Source organism: Phocoena sinus, chromosome 8 (assembly GCF_008692025.1).
Source record: "Phocoena sinus isolate mPhoSin1 chromosome 8, mPhoSin1.pri, whole genome shotgun sequence".
Classification (NCBI taxonomy): Eukaryota; Metazoa; Chordata; class Mammalia; order Artiodactyla; family Phocoenidae; genus Phocoena; species Phocoena sinus.
Genome location: NC_045770.1, coordinates 39,506,860 through 39,532,810, shown reverse-complemented (window position 1 = coordinate 39,532,810; position 25,951 = coordinate 39,506,860). Strand labels below are relative to the sequence as shown.

At 41.6% G+C, this 25,951-nt stretch overlaps 1 protein-coding gene across 1 annotated transcript in view; it reads left to right on the top strand.

Annotated features, from left to right (window-relative positions):
• The window catches only part of PIWIL4 (piwi like RNA-mediated gene silencing 4), a 41,443-nt gene extending 18,936 nt beyond the window's left edge, over window positions 1-22,507 (top strand). Inside the window, exons 9-20 of the mRNA XM_032640805.1 lie at window positions 4,201-4,324; window positions 5,408-5,525; window positions 6,051-6,162; window positions 8,603-8,787; window positions 10,767-10,839; window positions 14,429-14,629; window positions 15,672-15,775; window positions 17,489-17,559; window positions 18,926-19,079; window positions 20,977-21,102; window positions 21,209-21,356; window positions 22,069-22,507. Coding sequence (XP_032496696.1) covers window positions 4,201-4,324; window positions 5,408-5,525; window positions 6,051-6,162; window positions 8,603-8,787; window positions 10,767-10,839; window positions 14,429-14,629; window positions 15,672-15,775; window positions 17,489-17,559; window positions 18,926-19,079; window positions 20,977-21,102; window positions 21,209-21,356; window positions 22,069-22,185 — 1,533 coding nt within the window. The 3' untranslated portion in view covers window positions 22,186-22,507. The remainder of the gene's footprint in view (window positions 1-4,200; window positions 4,325-5,407; window positions 5,526-6,050; window positions 6,163-8,602; window positions 8,788-10,766; window positions 10,840-14,428; window positions 14,630-15,671; window positions 15,776-17,488; window positions 17,560-18,925; window positions 19,080-20,976; window positions 21,103-21,208; window positions 21,357-22,068) is intronic.
• Window positions 22,508-25,951: the final 3,444 nt, after the last annotated feature.

The following is a 25,951-nucleotide window of genomic DNA, read 5'->3' as shown; positions in this document are numbered from 1 at the left end:
TCTAAGCTCCTGGGCAGAATTCCCCAGGTCCTTTATGATCTGGCCACTCCCTGCCTCTTGAGTCTCATCACTTACCATCCCCTGTTTCCTTCTTGGGTTCTGCTGTGCCCACCATTCATGGTTCCTCGAGTCAGTTACCCCCTATGCATTTTCACACATGTTGCTTCCTCTTCCTTGATGCCCACTCATAGCCAGCCGGTCACTGAACACCCTTCAGTACTCAGCTCAGCAGTCAACTCTTAAGGGAGCCCTAGGATGCTCTCCCCCGGGTCCCCTCCCTGCACTTAGCTGCAGCCGACTATCACAGAAAGGACATGAATGGTCTGACTCCCCTCCTCAAGGCTGAGCTCTTGATTTCTGGATGCCCAGGGTAGCATTTAGTAGGTACTCAGACATTTATTGATGGAATCTCCTGCTGACTCTGGGAGCTTGATTCACAGTGATGACAATTTCCTCATCCCCACCATCCAACTTCAGTTCCTTTCAGAGGTGCCTTCTCTTTAGTGTGCAGTCGTATTTCAGTCTCCAAAATCTCACTGTTTTAAAAACAAAAACAGAAAGCAAAAACCCTGCCTTGACCTTTCTATACCTTCAGGAAAAGCGATCTCTTTTTCCTCCTTAGCTCATTTCTTTAGAAGGTTGTCTAAACTAGCTCCAAGCACCTCTTCAGTTCTTCCTTCCTGAAGCCTCAGTAGTCTGGTACCCGGTTCTGCTGCTATGGAAATAGCTCTCCAAGGTCAAATTCAGCTACTGTTCTTATTCGGAGGGGCTTTTGGTGGCTTTGGACACTAGTAACCACTCCCACTGAGCTGAACTCCTCTTCCTTGGCTCCTCCGCACATCCCTGGTGGTTCTCTGCTAGGTTTCAGGTGGTTCTCTCTCAGCCTCTTTTGACATCTTCCTTCTTCATTTCCCCCAGACATTAAATGCTATTATTCACCATGGTCCCCTTGCAGAGGATCTGTGCTTCATATTTTGAGATTGTTCAAATATGGTATTTTTGCCTTGCCCTCATTCCTAAATTATATCCTCATCTCCATTTCAGACTGTATTTGCATGAATATCCTGCAGGCATCTCACACTAACATAATTCAAACTGAATTCATTGTCTTTCCCAGTTCCCTCTCTCCTTGGGAATTCTGCCTCTCAGGAAGACATTTTGGTCCTTCCTCATCTTTACCGTCACCTCCTCGTTCGGCTGTGTAAGCGCTGAATCGTCCACGCAGAGCTTTTAGTCCAGTTCCTGCAGGTGATGAGCACTTCCTTTCTTCAACTGTAGCATCACACAGTTTGACCTCATCTCCCACGGCACTCCCACAATGCACCCCATGCTGCCATCACCCCAGTCTACTTGCTGTCACTCAGCCTTCGCTCATGTTCGAGAGACATTGGCATAAAGCCTCACTGTACCTTTCCTCTTCAAGGTCAAATGTCATCTCGTTAGTGAAGTCCTCTCTGACTTTGCTCCCTGTCACACTCACAGAAGAGCTAGCTGTTCTCTTCCCTGAGCACCTGTAGAACATTCCACATTGCTTCCAGAACACGTCTTCCTTATAGAACACGGATGGCATTTGACATTTGGCAAAGCGTCTTGTGCAGAAAATGTGCTCCATAAGTGTTCATTTATCAGACACAAAGTTTGTTAAACTTTTTTTTTTTCTGCACAGTTAAATTCATTTTTCTTTGATGTATTTTAGGACCCGTGACATTTTGAAAAGGGAATCATGATAAAATCCCACTCACTTTCCTGTGTAATGAGTTGTGGTTCACTGCATATATATTAGGGAGAAAAGAAAGAAAATGGTGTCAATTTCTAGAATGTCCTCCTCTCTGTCCTAGGAAAGGAATGCTAAATTATTATGCAGTCAACTTTCAAAGTGGAAGACATCTTGATATTGACCTTTATATTTCTCTATTTTATCTTATCATGAAAAATATTTTCAAACGCTAAGAAAATTGGGGCACGGGAGAGAGTAAAGTTCAGCTGATGACACAGCTTAGTGGGTAGAATTCCTGGCCATGTTCCAGGTAAATGGAATATCCTCTTCCTGGAACATGTCCCAGTTTTGCTTGAGCTGTTCCTGGAACTTATAATACTCCCACGTTTTCTTCAAGGTTCTCTCTTGGATTCTGCTTCCTTCACGAAGCCTTCCCTGATTTACCAGCCAGAAATTGTTTTCACTACCACCCTGTTCCCTACTCCTTGCGAGGGACCCAGTCCTGAGTGGTGTAACAAGCAGAGGTTCCCAGGTCTTAAGGGATGAATCCTGGCTGTGCTAATGTACAGTTATGGGACCTTGGCAAAGTTACTTAATTTCTGATGCTGTTTCCTCATCAGTGAAGGGGATGATGATAGTATTTGACTCATCGTGGTTAAGATTAAAGGAGGAAATGAATTAATTTACCAAACAGAAATAGACTCACAAACAGAAAACAAACTTACAGTCACCAAAGGGGAAAGGGTGGGGGATAAATGAGGAGTTTGGGATTAACATATACACACTACTATATATAAAATAGATAAACAACAAGGACCTATTGTATAGCACAGGGAACTATACTCAATATTTTGTAGCAACCTATAATGGAAAAGAATCTGAAAGAGAATACATACGTACGTGTGTGTGTGTGTGTGTGTGTTTGTATAACTATCACTTTGCTGTACACCAGAAACTAACACAACATTGTAAATCAACTACACTTCAATTAAAAAAAAAAACATAGTACACATCCATTAAAAAAAGACTAAATGAGGGAAAATATAAGTGCTTAGCATATATTATTTGTGCTACTGGTCTACTTTGCTTTGTAGATAATGTAGTTATGTGTAAACGTAGGAACTGTGCCTCTTTTATCTTTGTATCCCCCGCTGTTCCTGGAATATAGCAAGCACGGGATGTGAATTAATGAAGTCACATATAAAAACACTCTGTGGGGCTTCCCTGGTGGCGCAGTGGTTGAGAGTCTGCCTGCTGATGCAGGAGACACGGGCTCGTGCCCCAGTCCCGGAAGATCCCACGTGCCGCGGAGCGGCTGGGCCCGTGAGCCATGGCCGCTGAGCCTGCGCGTCCGGAGCCTGTGCTCCGCGACGGGAGAGGCCACAACAGTGAGAGGCCCGCATACCGCAAAAAAAAAAAAAAAAAAAAAAAAAAAAAAAAAACACTCTGTGAAGCCTTCTCCAAGCTTTTCAGCCATAGCATTGTTGCAGTGATCACATTTCCTGAATTGTTTTTAATGACTTAAAGTCCTAATTGAATGGAGAAGCACTCACTGCTAGCTTCCTTAATTATAATTATTGATGTCAGTCAATAATATATAGTCGCCAGGCAGTTGGTAAATTATAATTCCAGTTGTTCTGTCATCAGTATTGAGTAAATTATACTAGGAATGAGTGTTCATTGGAAACTTTGCCGTTGGAAGGTAAATGAACTCGTGGCAAGGTGAGAATGTTGAAATTCAAGTTTACAAAGGGAAAGGGGGTGGGGTAGGAACTAGTGATTGCTGAGGACTCATTATAAACCAGACACCACGCTAGTGGTTTACATGGGACACCTCTGAGCTACCGTTCTCCTCATGTCATAGATGAGGAAAGGTAAGTAACTTCCGCAGTGTCACAGTCCACGTACGTATTGATAGAAGAGCTGGGGATCAGATTTACATTTGTTGGAGTTCAAAGCTGTTTCCCTACAACATCATACTGTCCTAGGAGTGAAGGACAGTTGTGCCCTTTTGGGAAATCTGAGATTGACTCAATATAATCCTTGCCTCCAACTTGTGTATAGGTATTTTCAAAATGAACACAGGTGCTTAGAGCCAGTTAGCTATGTATGGGGCAGTCTGCCTCAGTCTCCAATGGTGGAAATGCTGCAGTGGGGTCATGGCATTATGGATGGAGCCAGCTGAAGGCTATTCTGTCTCTGGATGAAACTCAGAAGAGAGCAAGGAAATGAATGAAAAAAAAAATATTGCATTATAAAAGATAATAGAATCATGAAACTGACCCTGAGGTATAAGAGATAGGTCCTAGGAAGGAAGTAGAAATGAGTACATAACCATAGGGATTAGCAGGAACTTTTTTTCCTCTATTGAACGGATTTGCTTATCTATTCATTTGGGGATTACCTTGCTGCTCATAAGCAAGGATGCTCGTTTTACAGTGTTTCCATATTAACTTTTCCCTCATTAATCTTGCATCCTACAGCAATATGATATTACCTTATCTGACCTAAACCAGCCAGTGCTTGTTAGTCTGTTGAAAAGCAAGAGAAATGATGACGCTGAGGTTCGGATGGCCCACCTGATCCCTGAGCTCTGCTTTCTAACAGGTGATGTTTATGTTTTTATACTCTGTCAGGCTCTCAGTCACAGATTCCTGATGCTTTGCGGTGGGTAGAACCTCCTTAAGTTAGCTGAGTGCCGGAGCACTAATTTAACCCATGGAGGATGAGCCTTAAGTTATTTATTTCATCACAGAGGAAGCGGAAGGGTAGAGTGCTCTTTGGAAATTGCTCAGCACGGTGAAAGCTATCTATTTCCTTTATCTCGTGTATTCTATTTGTTAATTTGATGTTAAAATGGTCCCCAGATGTTTTCCTAAAACCAAGCTGTTCTTCCGCATTTTTTTAACTTCACTAGGCTAAGAAGCCACACGATTTAATTTTCTTCAGGTATATTCTTTGAGTGGTGCCAAAATGCTCCTTATTTTCTTTTTGCATAAGCTTCCAGAAGGTAATCTTCGCCCTCTGGTAGAAGCTGAATAACTGTCTCAGGTGCTTTTAATCATGCTCGTCTGATTACCAGGGTGAGACTAAGGGTGGACTTTCTACTTTTTACACTTTGTATTGCTGGGATCAGTTATCATGTGTATGTATTTCTTTTGTGATTAGAAAAGTTAACAAGGACATCATCCCTGCAGGGAGGGATGCCCATTCTTAGTGGTACTAATGACATCCCAGGTCTGCACAGTCCCCATGGTGGCCTCTAGCCACACGTGGTCACTGAGCACTTGACACATGACTAGTGCGACTGAGGGACTGGCTGGGGAAGTGCTGTAAGTGTCAAATACAGACTGGATGCCTAAGACGTAGTATGAAAAGGAAAGGGAAACTACCTCATTGACAAATTTTTCATATTGGCTGCATGTAGAAATGATAATATTTTGGATATATTGAGTTAAATAATATATACTACTTGAGTAATTGCATCTGTTTCTTTTTGGCTTTTTTTTAATGTGGCTACTGTAGAAAAGTTTAAATGACACGCGGCTTGCATTGCTGTCAGATGGTGCTATCCAGATGGTGAATCTGATTCAGTTTAAGTGAAAACGTTTATTACCCTGTGCCTGAGATGGGCTGGGGTTACATCAAGGACTGTCCATTTTTCACTTTGTTTTCATTCACGTTGAATAGGGCTGCCTGGCGAGGCAAGATCTGATTTCCGGCTGATGAAGGCTGTGGCTGAAGAAACACGCCTCAGTCCTTTGGGAAGGCAGCAGCGCCTGGCCAGGCTCGCGGATGATATCCAGAGGTACAGGGACATCTCCACATCCAGACGCTTCACAGTATCTCTTTAGTGATAAGTTTGTTATCAGCAGTGATATCTCACCTTTATTGAGCACTTAACATGTACCAGGCAGTGTGGTAGCACTGTCCATGTATTGTCATGTTTAATTTTTACATCAGCCCTGTGAAGTAGTCAATTAGTCCTACCTTTTGCCAATAAGGAAACCACAGCTTTAAAAGATTTCAGAGTTTGCTCAAGGTCACGTGTTATTAAATGTCAGCACTCGGAGTTGAAGTCTGGTCTGTCTGGCTCAAAGTCCCACTTTGCTAACCAGTGAGCCACACTGGGAGCCTTTCCATCCCTGCGTGTCCCCCATGGGTGCAGTCTTCCTATAATTCTCTTGAGCAGGGAAAACAATGGTGAGTAGAAATAGAAGTCAGGAGCCCTAAAAAATCAGTCTGAATAATTAAGTTGTAATTTTATCTCTAATGATTAAAATTCTTTAGAAAGTAAGCCCTTTAATGATTTAAAACTCAACTCTATCAACAGAAACAAGGATGCTCGTTTTGAGCTGGAGACCTGGGGCCTGCATTTTGGATGCCAGATGTCTGTGACTGGCCGGGTTGTGCCTTCAGAAAATATAATAATACAAGACCACATAGTAAGCGCAGTGATTTTATTTTCATTTAAAAGTATTTTCTTGAATGTGTGTCAGTTTGATCATATGCCAGAATGACTAGTGGGCTTAGAATATTCATTTGGTTTTTCCATGGCCATGTCCCTGCCTTTCCTTTGTTCTAAACCTCCAGGTCCCTCTGTTTTCCTTTTTAATCCGAGTGTACTTTTGAAAGGCTTAGCGGCACCCAGCAGACATAATTTAGGTCAGTCACTGTGATGTGGTGTCACATTTAAAGATGAGTCAGAAAATGGTATTTCAAGCCATTGCAATCAAAACATGCCAACCTATTATTGCGTGTTGTAGTACTCTTACATCACTTAAAAAAATCTATGGTACCTGAGAAAATTCTTTTAACTGCTGAAGATTAATTCCAATAGACCATATTTCCTGGTACCTCAGGTTTTTTTCCCCCAAAGTAAAATGCTGCTCAGTTGGCATAAACATGAAGAAGTTTGCACAGAGCCCATCCCAGCCACGGCATTTAGGCAGAGAGGCGTTCTGAAACCTGGAGAGACAAGTCATTGCTTCTTTGGGGCTTCCATTTAAAAATGAACCTATCTTATGCAAAAATTGCACATTCTCTTTCTACTTTTCCCCTCTGTTTTGCCCATTTTTAAAGCCAATTACATTTCATTTTTAAAGGCACTCTTCCTGCCTTTATTTGATGTAATAAGTAAGCCAACATGTCAAAACTAATGACTGAGCAAGCGAATGGTTTTTTGTTGGCAGAATGGAGATTTTTCTCATCATTTCCTTTTGATAATCTATCCAAGCAACCGAAACCCTTATTGGAGAAGCTGAAGAAAAACTACTTTAAAAGCAGAACAAAACAAAACTTTGTCAAGTCCTAAAATGTAGACCCCCATTAAGATCTTGTTCAGGAGTCAGTAAAGAAAAGCTCAGTTTCCGTTCCACACGTGAAGTGAGATGGGAAATATTTAAAATGGTCTGTCTCATCATCTCTAGGTAAAGTCATATTTGTCAGAGATTTGTTTGCATATTTTGGCCTGGAAACAGGTCTCCATAGGAGAAGGGGCACTAAGGTGGAGAACCCGCCCCCTAGAGGCGATGGTGGGTGGGCTAGAGGTGGCTGTGTCCTCGACTTCTCAGCTGATCCTGCTTTCTGGAAATAGGGTTCGAGGAACTGAGTACACTAAAGGTTCACAGGCTTCAGAGTGGCCCGTGCCCATTTGTCCTGGGCCCCCTGCCAGCCCATAATAGGTAGGAGTGTAGGTGAGAGAGCTGTGGCTCTCTTCACACTGGTTGTAAAGAGAAGGAACGAATCCTAGCTCCAGACAGAAGCCTTTATGGAGGCCTAGCCCTTCCCCTTCATTCTCAGGCTAAGGTTGCTTCCTGAAGTTGAGTCCTTGCCTGGCCACCGTGAGATTGGCTGGGGCCTGGAAGTCAGAGTGCTTGCTGGAAAGGGCCCTGGTTGCAAAGACAAGAGCAGTATTCTAAACCTTCAGTGCCACCAGCTGGCTCCACAACCCTTTTCAGCCATGTCTTTGGAACCTGTAAACAAGGGAATTGGAATGCTTCTTAAATGGTAATGTGCGGGTGAGTCACTGGGGAACTTGTTAACAGGCAGATTCTGATTCGGTGGGTCTGGGATTGGGCCCAGGACTCTGCATTTCTAACGAGCTCTCAGGAGATAGCCATGCTGCTACAAGGCAACACTTTAAATAGCAAGAGATTAGATTGCAGTGTTTTTTTAAATTCTAACAGTGACTCTTCCTGGTTTACCACACCAAGAACATTTCCGTTTGATTCCAGTCCATGGATATAAACAGAAGGCTAGGGACCAGTCTGAAGTCTCCCCTCTTCAAGGCAGGGAGCTTGTTTTTCCTGGTCACCTGGGGAACCTTCCAAAGAATGAGAAAGGAGCTTGTGTCCTGGCCTCACCTTTGCTCCTAGACGTATCTACTCTTGGCATAACGTATAGTCTTTAATTGTAGGGTTTGTTAGTTTCAGTACGATGACCTGCATTGCGTCAGTCATCAGCATTTTCTATTTGAGATATCTAGGTACCTAAAGCAAAGAGACCAAACTGGACAGCCAGTAGCCTGGCTTTTACATTCATAGTAAAGGTCGTAGACTTTTAGAGCTGGAAGAGAACCTAGAGATTTGAACCAGGCACCTTTCCTTGCCCACAGCAGAGCCACGTGAAGTAAAGGGACTTGCCAAGGATCTGCAGGCAAGGAACGGCTAACCTGGGATGATGCTGAGATACATCCACTCCCAGGAAGCACATGTGTTGTGTTCAGATGTGCAGCGCTTGTATCTGTGTTTTAAGTCTGAGAATAGCAAACTGTACTAAATAGTTCTGTTATGACAAATATGAACTATTTCCACACTGTCTTTTTTATTTAATTGTTCTCTGAGTAAATTTGTTCAACCCTTTCACAATCATTATTTTTCTCAGTGTCAACCTGTGTCTGCGGCTGACTGGTCCAAGGATATGCGAACTTGCAAGATTTTAAGTGCGCAGTCTTTGAATAAATGGTTGGTTATATGTAGCAACAGAGCTGAACGTGTGACGGAGAGCTTTTTGAACTGCTTGAGAAGAGTTGGAAGGCCCATAGGATTTAATGTGAACCACCCCAAAATGTGAGAAGATGCAGAAAATCATCCCAACTTTTTTCAGATATTAATTTGGTTTCGTTAAAAGATAGGAGATGATGGCTGATATAGCTACAAAAGTTTGTTTTTTTTTTTAATGTCAGTAAAGTTTCCTAACGTAGAATGCCAAGCAGTTAAAAGTAGATAGATTTGGCAATGATTACATTTTTATCCAGTTGAAATGTATTTTATGTTGGTCTTTATAAAACTTTATTTTCATAGTTCTTCCTAGGCAGTACTCTCATTATCTCAGCGTCTTTCCAGTACTAGTTGGGGTATAAATCCTTAATAAATCCATATAGTGCCTCCTCAGTTTCTTTTCTTAATTCTTCCACATCACTTACTTATAAAACTGAACAGCAAACAGGATATTAACAAATAAATGTTGCATTTCCTGACTTATTTGATAGATTTTATGTTTTAAAATTTAATGTAAGAATAGATCTGAAATAAGCTTTTCTTATTCTGTTCCTGTAGCATAAGAGTCATCTAGATCGTTTCTGATAGAACCAGGTCACTCATTTAGCCTTTGAACACTTACTGAGTATCTGCTACTACATTCTAAATGCTATGCTGTTTGCATGGGATGAGATAAATACGATGCTTTCAATTTAATAAGGGATCCATTCATATTCAGCCACGCTCCAAGTCGAATATTGTTTTGCTTTAGAAGAGCCGTAAAGTTGGTCATACCTTACTTCATTGAGCTCGCTATGCATAAAAAAGAGCAACAGATACTTCTTTTTCTTTGTTGTAGTGGAGGTGCAAATGTCCTAAATTGGCAGGGTGGGAAGTTATTCTTTAAACACATGGTTACTAATTAATTACATCAGCAGCATAAGCATTGTTGAAAACCATAGCTGTTCCCAAAGTCTCATTTTACACTGTAGTATAGAATTCTTCTCTTATCAAATCTGTTAACAAATCGCCTGGTTTGAGTTTCACCTGCTCTAATTTCTCTTAACCCATAAGGTAATAAGGCAGGAAAAGATTCATGAAAGAAGCCACAGTCTCGGAACCTGGGCTGGCATCATAGGCTCTTTCTCACCCAAATTCCAACAAGCCCATGCCCGTGTTCGGTCCTTGGCCTGTTTTATTTGAAAGCTCATATTTTAGTCCATCCTTTTTTTTCCCTATGAAGTATCCATTTACTTACTAGATTTATATGTGTAGTTTTCTTCCATCTGAAACAACGTTGATGGCCACTCCTGTTAGAACCCGCAAGCGGCAGACAGTGGTCCTGCCACCTGCTGGTCAACTTTCAAAAGGCCACTGGGTATTGGGAAAGTCCCATTTATTTACATATGAGAGGCTGAACCTATGTCAAGAAAACAGATCTAAAAATTCTTCTCCGTGGCAATTTTTTTCTGTAGCATCTGGCCCCTAATATAATGTAACCACAGAACTGATAATTGATAAGTATTGATACTTGTCCACTGATTGATTGATTATGGCTAAATATTCCAGGCTCCACACAGTGTGCCATTAAGGAAAAAAGAAAGGTTTCAGTATGAATCATACAGATTAACTGAACCTCTTGATCTCATTAACCTAATGATTTTTATTTTAAAGTTCCCAGGGAGATTCAGAATTAGAGAATTGTTAATCCCAGTTTAACTTGAACTCTGTTTCAGTCATTTGATACTGAGACTTGTGTTTCAGAAGTTCACTTTCAACTCCATTTTGAACAGCAGAATTGTTCAAATAGCATCTGTAGGGACTCTATACAATGGGGAAAATTTCATTTTTCACCAAACTATTTTTTAAGTTAATAAAAATGGTAATGAAATGTTCCTGGTGTATCATGTGTGGGAGAAGCAATTTTAGACTCAAAAGCTTTCACTTTAATGATTTTTTCCTCAAATTATAGTCTGTTATAAAAATCAACTAATATTTTTAGTTCTATATGATTATGTGCTACTAAGAAGGGAACTATGCATTTTCAAAATTAATTTTTTTTTCTGTAGCATAAAAGTACAAGAAAATCCAGCTGCATTTCTTCACACTATACAGAAATACGTTGATCCTGAGGTTCAGTTGGTAAGTATAGGATAATTTTTGAGGTATAATTTTAATTTTTTCTTCATATCTAATAGCCTTGAAAGAAGGAATTTAAACATGTTCTCCCATGATACGTTTGCAAATTGCTGTGCATTTCCCCAAGCACCCAAGAAAGTATTTATCTTGATATTTTAATCAATATTTTGTTTTCCTTTCATGTTTCTAATATTAATTTTTAAATACTTTTTGTTACTCCTGTATCAGCCTCTTGGATGTCTACATATTTTCCAACTTACTGGGAGGATCATCTTTTACTCAAGATTTAAGATAAATTGACTCCCATCTTATGCCATAAGTGTTGGGGCACCCTGTGTTCTCCCCATTGTTTCAGGAGATTCTTGGAAGGTTTAAGTGTTTCCATGTCACCTATGGCCCCGTGTCCCTGCCTCCTCTGAATTCTTGCCCCCTTTCATGGGTGCCTTTTCCTCCTGCATTGCATCACCCTGAGGGACACCCACAATTGCTTCATTTCCCAAAGTATTGTGTGTGTGTGTGTGTGCGTGTGGTATGTGTGTGTGTTTGTGTATGTGTGTGTCCTGTATGTGTGTGTGTGGTGTATCTGACTTTGCTGAGGGTTGGGGCCAAGGCATGGTTATGTCACATGTCAACATTCCAGACAAGTTAAAATTGACATCCCTTTCTTAAAAAATCTCTCAATCATTCCTATTTCTTGGAAATGTTCTCTCAGTCTCCCACAGTACTGCAGTGCTTTTCTGTCCCATCTCCTGTCTGACCCCCCTAGCTCATTCATCCCAACTCCTAACTTTCCTATTTATAGTGCATGCAAAGCAGCTTAGCTATCTCTTTGTTTCCACAAAAAATGGCCCGTAAGGATGTTATAATACAGGAAGTTATCATCCTAAGAGCATTTATTTTTCACTTTAAAAAGTAAAATCAAACTAACAGAAAAGTTGCAGGAATAGTACAAAGAACTGTAATATACCATTCACCCAGATTCCCCAATTTTTGACATTTTATTATATTTATGATTTTCTATCATTTTCCACCTCCCTCCCTCCCTCCCTCCCTCCCTTCCTATCTATCCTATCTATTTTTTTCCTGAACCATTTGAGTGTAAGTTACAGGAGTGATGCCCATTACCTTTTAAAAAATACATTTGCACACATTTCGTACAAACAAGGCCACTCTCCTATGGAACCATAGAACAACCATCAAAATCAGGGAGCAGTACAGCTAGCTAATCCACAGACTCCACTCATATTTCTCCATTTGTTCCCCAAGTGTCTTCTCTGTTAAAAGGATCTAATATGTTGCCCTTAGTTTCCCTGTCTCTTTAATCGCTCCTTCAGTCTGTAACAGTTCCCTAGTTTTCCCTTGACTTTGATGACCTTCCAGTTTTGAAGAGCATAAACCAGTTATTTTATATAATGTCCCTCAGTTTGGGTTTGTCTAATGTTTCCTTATGATTAAATTCAGGTTATGCACTTTGGGCAGGAGTATCACAGCAATGATTCTGTGTTCTTACTGCATCTTACCGGGGGGACTCCATTGATTAAGATGGTTTCTGTCAATTTTCTCCATTGTAAAGTTACACTTTTTCTCTTTGTAATTAAGCAGGCTTTTTTCTTTTTGTTTTTTGGTAGGGAGGTACTTTGAGACTATGAAAATATCCTGTTCTTCATCAGACTTTTCCCACTAGTTTTAGAATCCATTGATAATTCTTGTCTGAATCCATTACTACTCTGATGGTTGCCAAATCGTGGCTTTCTAATTTTGTACTTCCTTCTATAATTATTAGTTGGCATTATAAGGAAGAGCTTTCTCTTCTTCCCATTTGTTTGTTTGTTCGCTTATTTACATCAGTATGGATTCATGGATTCCTATTTTATTTACCAGCTTATAGTCTATCACTACTGTTATTTATTTCAATATCCAAATTGTCCTTGGTTTTGCCAGTGGGAGCCCCATTCAAGCTGACTTGTGTGTCTTTTTGACACCTTCCCAACTTTCTTGGAACAATTCCTTACTGTCTGGCACAATAAGACATTCCAGGTTAATCTAAGTTTCGCTGTCTAACTCTAGAATCATATGTTTTCCCAATGAGCCCTGCTTCCTTTTGGTAGAGAACAGTATTTAGAAACCAAGAGCTGGGCACTGGGTGTGTTTATTTGCTACTGGGGTGTCACTGCCCCTAGGCTTTTCCAATGGGCAAAGCTAAGAAATATGTATATGTATGTGTGTGCATATATATAAGTACACACTTGCATTTATTTTATTACTATATGTAGTTATGTATATATTACAATGTTTTATTAAAATTTTAAAGAGTAAAAATGTGTTCACGCCTCCAGTTGCAGCCCAGTGCCACAGGAAAGTGTTCCCCCTTTCCATATTTGTACCTCATCTCTCTAGTAGTGAGAAACATGGCCCTTATTATTCTCCACATACTTGCTGCTTTATCCGTGGTGTGTAACCAGTCTCACTTGACTCCCACCTTCTTTTGGTCCTGGTCCCCATTGGGCTATTCCTTGTTCTTCCACCTCCCTTGCTTAGCCCCAGACTCATGGGATGGAAGGCAGGAAACCCCCCTAAGACAATTTTGCTGATAATTTAAAAATATTTTTCCCAACTTTATATAATTAAGTGTAAATCATTTTGGCCTTTGACATTATGATAATGAACAGTCCTGTAGGTGAAAAAAATCACGTTGTTTTCTGTTAATTATGACAGTGCCTATCTTTTCTGTAATTTGGGTGTTTTGAAAGTAGAGAATAAAACATAGGAAGGAGATGGAGTTAGGCCAGGAGAGGTCCTTCTGTGAGGGAAGTACCTGATGGGAAGTAGAGGCAGTGAGAGAGAAGGTAGGAATTTAAAAATACCAGAGCACCTGAAGCTTCTTTTTCCTTATTTTCCCTCCCCTCATACCTTACACTCAAGTCCAGGTTAACAAAAAATGTGTTGTTGCTTCTTCCTTTTATTTTGCCTGTCCAGCGCCTAATGGGAAAAAGACCACAATTTAAGCTAATTCTCCACTTTGCTTATCTGTGGATGAAGTTGGGGAGGAGGCAGTGGGGATGATAGCTGGAGAGCTACAGGGAAGGATCACTGCAGTAAGGGAGGCAGCTGGAGGAAGAGCTAGGATGGAAGGGAATTTGAGGAGTCTGGCAGAATCAGATTGGCAGAGAAGCAAGGAGGGAGGAAGAGCCAAGGGAAGTGGTAGGGTTGGAGGGAGGCTTTGCAGAGTGGATGGCTGATGAGAAGGCATTTCAAATGGCTTAGATTCATTGCTCTTTAAAGGCCATTTAAGAGAAGGACTGTAGGGGCAATTCCCTGGTGGTCCAGTGGTTAAGACTTGGTGCTTTCACTGCCGTGGCCCATGCTCAATCCCTGGTCAGGGAACTGAGATACTGCAAGCTGTGTGGCGTGGCCAAACAAAAAAAATAATAAAAAAGAGAAGAACTGTGGGTATGTTAATATTTGCTTCTTGGGAACTTAAGGTTAAAAGATGTTTGCATCCATATATTCGTGTTTTTCTAAAGCTTCCTCTGAACATAAGTAAATGAACTTTCTTTTCTTCTGTTTTTTTTTTTTTTTTTTTGACTTTCAGGTAATGTGTATTCTGCCTTCTAATCAGAATAGCTATTACGATTCCATTAAAAAATATTTGATCTCTGACTGCCCAGTCCCCAGCCAGTGTGTGCTTGCTCAGACGTTGAATAAACAGGGAATGTTGATGAGCATCGCCACCAAGATTGCCTTGCAGATGACCTGTAAACTCGGAGGCGAGCTGTGGGCTGTGGAGATCCCTGTGAGGAACCGTCACTCTTTTTCTTTTAGTCATCAATCTTATCTATTAATGAATTTTAAAAATTAAATCAAAGTAGGAGGAGATCTTTTCACGTGATCCTAGAAATATTTGCTTTGTTTGTTGGGTTGGTTGGTTGTATGTTTGTCTGCTCTGGGCTCCGTTACACCAGCCACTGGGAGGGTATCCAGAAGGTGAGGCGTGGCCCCTGTTCTCATGGAGCTTTGGTTAAGCTAATAACAGAATCTTTCGTGAAACAGAATCTAGTTTGGCATCGACTTGGAGGCGCTTGATTTGGAGCCTCCCAGCCGTGGTTTAAAATCTGTGCTCCATGGCCTCTGCCTTTACCTGCTTTCAGCAGGGTGATACTTTGCAGAGTAGCCTTGAACCCTGGATGGGACGCCCCCACTAGAGCTTGGGGAACCGGCAGAGCCTGTGATACAAACCTCCAAGTCGTGTTGGGAACTGAGAAAATCTTCTCCTCTTTCCTGAGCTATGGCCACCATGGGAGGAAGTGAGGAGGGTGAGGAATGAGGGAATGTTGCCTATTCCCTTACCCAGGATGTACAAGGTTACCCCCAGCTGCCCCTCCTGGAGGACATAGACAAGTGAGGATTCCTTAGAGAGCTGAAGAATGGGGAATGGAATTTCCCTTCAGATTCCTTCAGCCTCGAGACAGGGGAGAAATGGACAGGCCACTTTACCAGAATCTCTTGAGCCACTGATGGCCCTTGCCCACCCCCATAAAGGATGGTGGCCATTTTTTATTACAATGAGTCTCTTAAGCAAAGTATGTACTATATTGTTCCCTCCGTCTTTTTGCTTTTTGTTTTTCTTTGAAGCAGATTCTTACTATTCCCTTCATCTTTAAGTTTCTCTGGTTTCTGGTTTAATAATCTGCCTCATCTCGACCTTGATCTCCCTGGCACATAGCTTAACTTAAATAATTCAGTAACTAGGGACAGTCTTTTAAAAACTTCATAATACATCATTGCTTGGGAAAACACCTCATTCCATTAAATCATGAAAAATTTTAATTTTACAGTTAAAGTCCCTGATGGTGGTTGGTATTGATGTCTGTAAAGATGCATTCAACCAGGGAATGGTGGTGGTTGGATTTGTGGCCAGTATTAACCCCAGAATCACCAGGTACTTTTAAAATTACCCTAACATATTCTTCAGTTATTTAGACTATTACTTGTGGTTTAACTAAAGACTTTACAGAAAGGAATAGTTTGTATTCTTCACTCATTTTTAAAATATGGACACTTATGGTCATAAATTATACTTACATCTATAAATGTGATGGATAATATTGGGGTAAAATGTAGCTTCATTAAAAAACTATTTTTATACATACATTAGGACAAGCTATTGCTCGTATGCAAACCATATTCCCCAAATGACGGCCGTGTAGAAATTCTTGTGCATTTGTTTTCTGAACACCTGCACTGTATCAGGCTCCATACTAGGAAGTTTACATACACGATGTCAAGCAGTTGAGAATCAGATTGCCTGGATTTATATCCTGGTCTCTCACTTACCTATTACGGTAAATGCTCAAGACATGCTTGCTGTTATTGTTGTTTTTAATGCTCGCAGAAACTTGATGTGGTGGTTGTTTACACAGCTAATAAAAACATAGGCAAGGGGCTTCCCTGGTGGCGCAGTGGTTGAGAGTCCGCCTGCCGATGCAGGGGACACGGGTTTGTGCCCCGGTCCGCGGAGCGGCTGGGCCCGTGAGCCATGGCCGCTGAGCCTGCGCATCCGGAGCCTGTGCTCCGCAACGGGAGAGGCCACAGCAGTGAGAGGCCCGCGTACCGCAAAAAAAAAAACAACAAAAAAAACATAGGCAAGGATGAGGGATAACACATTAAGCATTGACTCTTAGTACATGTTAAATTGTAGTTCTTAGAAGTGTTTCAATATTCGTAACTAAACAATGTGTTTTGAGGCTGTTTTGAACCATGTTTTCTTCCTAGAATTAAGCTATGTGATTTACTCCTCTAAATTGTGATCAGGTATATATTGGGGATTGTGGGAGACAGGAAAAGCAGCAATGTAACTGCGTGCCTCTGACTTCAGTCCAGGTTGTATGAGATCCCTGTTCTGTATGTCACTTCCTTAATCAAGCACATAAGGGACTTCCGGCTTGTTAGCAGCATTTCTAATTGCATCGTTATTATTGCACAGATTTAGAGAACTGGAATAATGTGGACACATATATACCACTAAGTCATGATCTTCATTTTCCAAGTGCTTTTAACGAATAATTTTAGCAAGAGAACTTGCTTCTGAAATCTAAATAAGTTAATCATGTTAAGATTTCAATTCCCAAAAGCTTACCTATAGAAATGAAGTTTAAGCTTGAGAAATCTTTGAATATTTTTAAAGTGGATCTGCTAAACTAATAAATTCCCTTATAATAATAATGTAGTGGCCTCTATTTATCAATGCTTCTTATGTACCAAGTGCTGTGCTAAGTACTTTACATATATTATCTCGTTTGATTTTTACAACAACCCTATGAGGTACTAACTACCTTACTATCTTATAAATTTCCTTGGCACAGATGAGGAAACTGAGGCTTAGGTTCACATAAAAAAGTCGCATAGCTGGTGAGTATACCAGCCAGGATTTGAACCCAGAGACGTCTGATGCTAGCACTGTGCTTTAGTTTCTCGTATCAATAAATTTTATTTGGGGGGGGCGGTGAGGGAGAGCATTTTAATATAATTGTAATCATACAGTGTATATAAAATTATGAACATTAATTTACTTATGTCTATTTCTTAATACTAATGCATGCTTAGAATAGAAATTTTGAAACTGAACTTTACTTTTGTTCTTTGCTTACTTTAGATGGTTCTCCCGCTGTATGCTTCAGAGAACAACGGCTGATGTTGCAGATTGCTTAAAAGTTTTCATGACTGGTACTAAAAATGTAACAATGGGGGTGGGCTCCAAGCACTGTTCTTTCAGACCCAAAATTCATAAGCCTCTAGCAGACTGGACAGGTGGAAACAGACTTCTCAAGCCTGCCTGAGTTGACTGCCACCCAGTAGGAGACCCTGAAGTTGTGGCCTGACTCAAGCTAACAGACAGGCTCTGTAGAATTTACATTTGTGTCTGTGTGTGATAAACTAAAAGCCAGGAGGAAAAAAAGTTTGTAGCTGCTGGTGGCTCTTGCAAGCAGTTTGAAGGTCAGAATAAACCTACCCTGGAGGAGCAAGGATTATGACAGACCAGCATTAGGTCTAGAAATAGGAGAGAAGCTTTTGGTACTGGGATGGGGATGCTGACAAATCAAGTGTGGCGTGGCAGGAGAAGATGGGAAAGGGAGCAGACGGGGAGGGTGCCCTCCTTACTATGGGATGCAGTAGAAAGAGGGGGTCTGGGGTTCCCATGCCCTTTCCAACCCTGGTCTGAATCTGGCTTGGTCATTCCCTAGTGTTGTGACCTGTGCAGATCACTCCCCGATTTGCATCGTCCCAACTATAAACTTCGGGGGGGTCATAAATATTTGTTTCCAAAAAAGGTGAATTTGGTGACATATTTTGGTAGTAGACTTACATATACGGTCATCTTCTATCAAACAAATGAATTTCCTGGACAATAAACTCTCCTAAAACAATGGTGCCGTGTATGCATGAAAAGAAATATTTTATCATATTACTTTCCCCTCACTTCAAAACCTCAGTAGCAGTTATGAAAAGCTTCTGTTGGGCAGGAGTCACTGTCTGGCCTCTGCTCTTCAGGCAGTTTCTTAGAGCGAGGGGACATTTTTCAGAGTTCGTATTGTCAGCGAGAGTGATGGGTGAATCCACGTGAAGAGATGCTTTTAGAGGAACAGCCAAGTCGTTTCCTTATGTTTTCATATTTATGCTCATTAGAGAAGAAATTTACATAAAATTATCCAGTCTGTCCTTATTGAGAGGATTTATAGATTTAAAGAAACTAAATTAGTATTAATATGGGTTTGGGAAATTTGTATGTCTATTGCATGAATTAAATTTTAATTTATTGCTTAAATATTAAAATTTTACTAAAGAGATATGCTAAGTTTGAGAATACATTATGCCATAGAAACTATAATGATTCCTTAAATAGCAGAGTTGCAGGAATGTTCTGGAAAGGTATCCATTTTTATATTATTGCAAATACAACCCAAATTAGGTATTACCCTATCTTATCATGGTCTGAACTAGCAAGCTATTTAAATGTTGAAATATATGGGAATGTTATTCTTTATTGGCATCAAGCAAGTCATTCTTTTCTTACTAACACCAAATCCTGCAGGGGCACTGAACAGATGGTACACGCATAACCAGGGTTTGCCAGGACGGATAATTGTGTACCGTGACGGTGTAGGGGATGGTCAGCTAAGAACACTCATTGAATATGAAGTTCCACAGCTACTGAGCAGTGTGACAGAAGCAAGTTCAAATACCAGGTATCAAATTAGTATCCTTCCCCCACTTCCAGTTCTAGCATATTCATCGCAACTATTAAAATTACTGTATGCCAGCATCTCTTTTTCTTTTCCCATGCAGTTAAGTTTCACTGCATTTCTGCATTATGCAAGTACAACCGACACTAGGTTGGAGGGTAGTTGGGATGGTATTATGTAAATAGTCTGGGTGGTATGAGCTTTTGGGGGCCCTGGGTCGGGGCACCAGAAGAAGGCGGGAATCCTCCAGGGTGCCTGACACTGAGATTCAGCAGGAAGCCTGCAGGGCTGCTGGCAGGTGAAGATGCTTCACACCTGTTAACATGCTAGGGAAAAAAACAAGCTGTGGTTTCAAATTTGAGGCCTAAATCAACACACAGGGCAAAAGCCTCTGACCTGCAGGCACTGATGTGCAGCTCAGGTCTGCAGAAGGTGCTGGGAGCGGTGTGTGTGCTGTGAAAGCTGGGCTGCATATGAAAACCAGACCATGCTAGACACCAGGAACCTTGTTCTGCTGTCACACTTCTAGATTCAATGTCTTGGTATATTTTTCTCCATGACTGTGTCAAGTGTTAAGTGCAAGAAAAATGTTAGAACTAGAAGACGGAGGAGGATGACGATCTGAAATTGGCTTCTTAAAATCCTCAGAAAGCATCTTATTCTGTTGTGCATAGAGCTTGGTCTGTAGGGTTACACTGTCATCACCACCGTCAACCAAAGTGTCGCAGCCACGAGCCCCAAAGGAGCTGAGCCTTGACCTCATTAGTAACCATCAGAAAGGAGGGAGAGAATCATAGTTTGGAGGCAGAACCACCTTTAGCTGTATCCAAAATATCAGAGCCAAAATCTCTCATTCCCCGCTGACCTTGGGTTAGTTAGATTTTATTAAGAATCACCTCCATGCAGTTTGGGGATCACAGGAGTAAATTTAGCTGACGGTGCTAAGGAGTTAGTTCTGCACTATGACATCAACTTCTAAAAAGTTTCAAGATTGAAAACATTAATAATATATTTTTAAAATAATTAAAACACTTAGGGCTTCCTTGGTGGTGCAGTGGTTGAGAGTCCACCTGCCGATGCAGAGGACACGGGTTCGTGCCCCGGTCCGGGAAGATCCCACGTGCCGCGGAGCGGCTGGGCCCGTGAGCCATGGCCGCTGAGCCTGTGCGTCCGGAGCCTGTGCTCCGCAACGGGAGAGGCCACAAGAGTGAGAGGTCCGCGTACCGCCAAAAAAAAAAAAAAAAAAAAAAAAACAGTGAAATTTCAGTGACCCTTGCATCCTAGAGGTTTCTTCCATGATGGGTGAATATTTGGATTTGGAGTCTACCAAATACTGACTTAACACTTGGTCATTTAGCATTTGGCCCATATGTGTATGTGGACCGTCCATCGATCCTCCCAGGTGCGTGTTTTGCAGGATTCAGGAGCGTTGATTTGAAGAATAAGAGGAACTTCTGGTTCTTCCTTTGCTATTCAGAAATTGAGAAGAGTGAAGGTGAAAATAGAGAGATGATTGCTAATGGGAAGAAAATCTTGTCTCCACGGATAATTCTGAAAAACCTTTCTTTAGAAGTGCTGACTGTAGCTCATTGTCCTGTGAGCCATTCTTCCCTGTCCCCCTTCAGTGATACAAATTGGTCAAACGACTGAGCATACCACGCTTTTGCAACAAATGAAGACAATCCTTGGTTTAAAAAATTGTTTGTGTCTCTGGGGGAGGGGAGATTGGGGGTAATTTTTCTTTTCTTTGTTTTGCAATGTTTCGCTGATCAATTAATTTATTTCATTTTAAGATTACCAAATATATATATAAAAATAAATAGTTGCATGGCTTGGTTTAGTTCTCTCCATATTTATTTATTTATTTTTTAATTTATTATTTTGCCTCTCTTGTTCCAAGCCCCAAACTGTCAGTGATCGTGGTCAGGAAGAGGTGCATGCCACGATTCTTGATGGAAACAGGCCGAACTCTGCAGAACCCACCTCTTGGCACCATCGTGGATTCAGGAGCAACGCGGCCTGAATGGCAAGTCTGTTAGAAAATCCGTTTTTAACAGAGCTTTGAGTGTGTGTGGTCAGGTTCGGTCCTGTTCTGCGAGCTTTCTTTCTCACAGTCCTTCTTTTCCCCTCAGGTATGACTTTTACTTGATCAGCCGGGTTGCCTGTCGGGGAACCCTTAATCCCACCTACTATAATGTCATTTATGATGACAATGGCCTGAAGCCCGACCACATGCAGAGACTCACATTCAAACTGTGCCACCTCTACTACAACTGGCCAGTAAGTGACAGCTGTTTATTTAGGTACAGAGTGGTACTCAAGGCGCCTACCAGGGGATTGTCACCCGATTCACCTTGGTGTCCCAACCCCTGGCACAATGCCTGATTTTCCACAAAGGAGGGATGAATGAATGAATGAATGACTTCTTAAGTCCACAGTGGATGAAACCCACTCTGTCATAGGCATAAAGTAGCAGTAACTCTATAATGCATTAGCATTGATAATTTTCCTAGAAGACTTTATTATATACATTTTCTTATGCCAGCCTGGGAGGAAATCAGGGTATTGTTATTTCCAAGTTACAGATGAGGCAATTGAAGACAACTCAGGTGTTGTGTCTAGTGGGAAAGTAACAGGCTTGGCTCTGTTCTGTATTCCTATACGTTAGGCCCAGAGCTGCTCACCAAGTCCAAAGCCAAGATTTTCTCTGAGCCCCTTGGAACATCAAGTTGTAGGAAACTTAGATCAGCCCTAAGCATGTGGCTCACAGGTCCCAGCACCGGGAAGCCAGACTGGCCCTCTCTGCTCTCCCATCTTGCTTAGTGAATTTAAGTTCCCAGGAGAAAGGGTGCCCCTTGTTGATTGAGTTTGGTTCCAATTGACTTACATTCTATTGTGTATAAAACTAGTGGATGAAAAAACTCAGGAAAAAAATATCACTTTGAAGAGGAAGTTATCCTCTTAATCATTACCAATACTTTTTCCTCCTTAGGGCCTAATCAGTGTTCCAGCCCCGTGTCAGTATGCACACAAGCTGACCTTTCTGGTGGCACAAAGTACTCATAAAGAACCAAGTTTGGAATTAGCCAATTCTCTCTTCTACCTGTGATGACATGAACCACGGGCATCCCTAGCGGAGGTTTCTGAGGAGTCGTTGGTGTACTTCGTACAAATCTGCCGTAAGCTCGAGGCTGTGACTGGGGAAAGGAGATTCAGTTTAAACTTACGGAAAAGAAAAAAAAACCCCAAATAACTGAATCTGAAATGGTTCAAAAGAAATGGATGTTGTTTTATTTTAAAGGTTACTTGTTTGAAGTGGATGCTCATTGTGGTGTACGGAATTAAAATGTACCATCACCTGAAAGTAATACTACAAAGCTAAATAGCTTCTAAGAAAATAAATGTTTGCATGATGTTTTGATGGTAGGCAAACGGGGTCTACTTTCTACACTAAAATTTGCAGAAGTTTTCTTAAATTATGTTACAGAGCGTTTTGTTGAGTGGTTTAAATAGTTGTTAGAAAATAAAGAACATTCAGCGCATCACATGTGTGTTTACTGTTATTCAAATTTCAGTTGGCATTTCATGTGAATTTCATTATTTAAGGGTTTTCAGCAAAGACTCTTACCCAGTAGACCACTTCACCATCACTCTTTGAGTTATATTTCTAAAAATGAATATTCCACTTATTCTCTCTTTTTGAAAATTGAAGTGTAGTTAATTTACAATGTTGTGTTAGTTTCAAGTGTACAGCAAAGTGATTCAGTGATATATATTCTTTTTCAGATTTCACTTGTTCTCTTAGGGAATTTTATTTCTCTTAGGGAATTTTATTTCACTTAGAAGCAACTGCTCTCATTGACGACCTTGCTTCCTACTGCACAGAAAAGACAGACGCCATGAGGAGAGAACTTGCACAGGCTACCATCCCATCTACCCACCTAAGGGCATCTCTGTGCATAGACCCTGCCCCTCGCCTCATTATCATAAATAAACTGTATCTGCGCTCCTGTGGAAGGCCCTCCACTGGTGTACTAAATCCCGTTCCCTCTGCTCTATCAAGAACACTGCTTTAGCAATCCTTCCCTCTCCCTTCTGCATCATCAATTTCCCTCTCGCACTGGATTATTCCCATCAGCATTGTAAATATACTCTTATTTCTTCCATATTAAAACAGAAATATTTGCCCTCCAGCTCCCACCCCATTTCTTTGCTCCTCTTTACAGAAAAATGGACCCAATTCCATACTCCACTCAGAATTTCACCACAACCACGAGAGCAAAATTGCTTTTGTCAAGGTGGCCAGTGACACCGACGGTAAATCCGATGGTTAATCCTCAGTCCTCATCTTCCCTGACCTGTCACAGCATTCGACCCAGTTGGTCATTTCCTCCATCTTGAGACACTCCACGCGGCCTCTAGGATAACACTCTCCTGGTTTCTCTCCTGTTGCATCCATCACTCATTCTCAGTTTCCTTTGCTGGTTTCTCCTCATCTTCTATCCCTTTCACAAGACTGCCCCAGGGATGAGACTGTTTTGATGCAGGAAAGTTCAGAGTTCCAGATTCTTCTCCCAGGGGAGAGAGTGTGTGAAAGGCTGCGGTGAAGTGGGAAGCAGAGAGCAGAAGGTTCTCTCTGAGGGATGAGGGGAAGCAGACACCGATGCAGAGATCATTTAAGAGAGCACAGTCTTTTCCTGTTCGAGAGTTTTGTCCAGGCCGGGCAAAAATGCACCCACCATGGGTCCACTCCAGTAATAGTAACAATAACCTTTTGTGGGGTATAAGGGTGGAGGGGGGGTTAATACATTGCAGGCACAGTGCCAAGCACTTTACATACACATTTACTCTTCACAACAACTACATGAATTAGACACTATAATGACCATTTTACAGGTGGTAAAACTGAGCCGTGTGGCTAACCAAAGTTTATAAAATTAATAATTGTGGAGCTAGAACTTGTCCTCAGGTGTGTTTGACTCCAAAGCCTGAGAGGTGAACCACAAGACTCTACTGCCTTAATAAAAGATTTTTAAAAAACTTCTCCCAGAGTTCTTAGATGAGGGAGTGCCTTATATGCTTTAAAGTTGGCCTTGAATAGCAAGTCTTAGAGGCAAGGCACTGTATAAATCCAGAGTGGTTGTGTTTTTGTGTTGATGATGTGGTTTTCTTCCTTCCAAGTACAAGGTTGAAGTGAAGCGCCACCAGCTAACAGCCGGCTTGTATAAACCTACACGCGGCGCGTTGATGAGACAAGCCACAGGCCTGTAGAGTTCTTCATCCTTTTACCTATTAAGCACTGTCCAAGGTAGTGGCTCTTTACCATTTTAACCCACCAGGGGGCACACAAGGACTGTAGTATAGGCTGAACCCCCCCCCCCCCCCCCCCCCCCCCCCGCCTTTGCCTGGTCCATGTGGTACAACAGATTGTGGAAGAATAGCCAACCCCAAGTGAGCTGCCAGAGGGCAGCATAGATTAGGAAACGCTTCATTTGAGCTCTGGTTCCAACTCTTTTAGCTTTGGGATGTGATAACTTCTCCTCTATGAGACTGTTACCCAATTTGCAACATGAGAAGGGGTTGGAGTAGACCAGTAGTGCTCAACCGTGGAAACATTAGAACCTCCTATATTTAAAAGCTTTGTAAAAAAACACTGGCCCCTGGGCCCACCTCCAGAAATAATGATTTTATTGGTCTGAGGTGAAGTCTGATGGTTAGCCAGGGTTGAGGGCTACTGGTCTAGGGCAGCACTGGGTTTGAATCCCAGAACCACCATTTACCAGCTGTATGACCTTGGGCAAGTGACTTAACGTCTCTGAGCCTCAATGTATCTACTTGTAAAGACACCTAACAATGTTCACATTGTAGAAATGTCCAGTCTACGGTATCTGGGTTTAAACAAGAGTGCCATGTTATTATACTTCATGAGACATGAAGTGACATAATTTAGTCAACAAATACAGGTCCATGTAATGTGCCAGGTACTATGCTAGGTTCTGAATTCTACAATCTTGCTTAAAGGAAAGCTTAATGTTTTCTCTAGATATAAGCAGTCTACCAGTTGCTGTTTTAGGGAGTGGGTTTTTTGGTTTTGCTTTTATTTGGGGGTTGGAAAGCAGGCTCTGGAAGAGAGCATACTTCAAATATATTTCCATGGCAGCCGTGAAGGGCACTAATCACACCTACTGCAACTGGCTGACAGCCTCCAGATGCTACGCTCAGGGTCCACTGCAGTGGTGATGTTGAGAGCAGGCTCACCCCAGGCTGCTCCTTGCCACTGACTGGGCCCAGCAGAGGTGCTAGATTTGGGCCATTTCTGCCCAACATGGGACTCCACTATTGGGCAGTCCTCTTTAACTTGACCAAGGCTTTCTCAGAACTGCCCTGTAGTCTGGGGCTCTTCCTACCAACTCACTTCCCTTCCTCCTCTCCTTTCATGGATGTAGGACTGGCATCTTGGTCTGTATGCTCCCCCTACTTAACTACCCCCTCTCACTTTCATCCTTCACAGGCTTTTCTCTCAATAAATCTCTGAAAAGTCTAATTCTGCCTTGGTGTCTGTTTCTTGAGGGACTCAAACTGACACAACTTCCTTAACCAGTAAGTCATTTTTAAGTTTTTAATAAAAATGAGCTGGTTCTTAGTCTTAGGAATTCCCATTGACCACAACCTGAAATTTAAAAGAAAACTATTTATCTTGAGATATCATATGTTTAAAGTATTGGATTTCAAGTTAGCCACTTCCCATAGGACAGTTTACTCTTAAATCTTCCTAACACACTTCAACATCTCAGACATGAAATGCCTGCTTTTGAGAAGTGCTGTCAAATGCCTGAGATTTGTTGCTCAGGTTATCAACTTGACCCATTACCCCC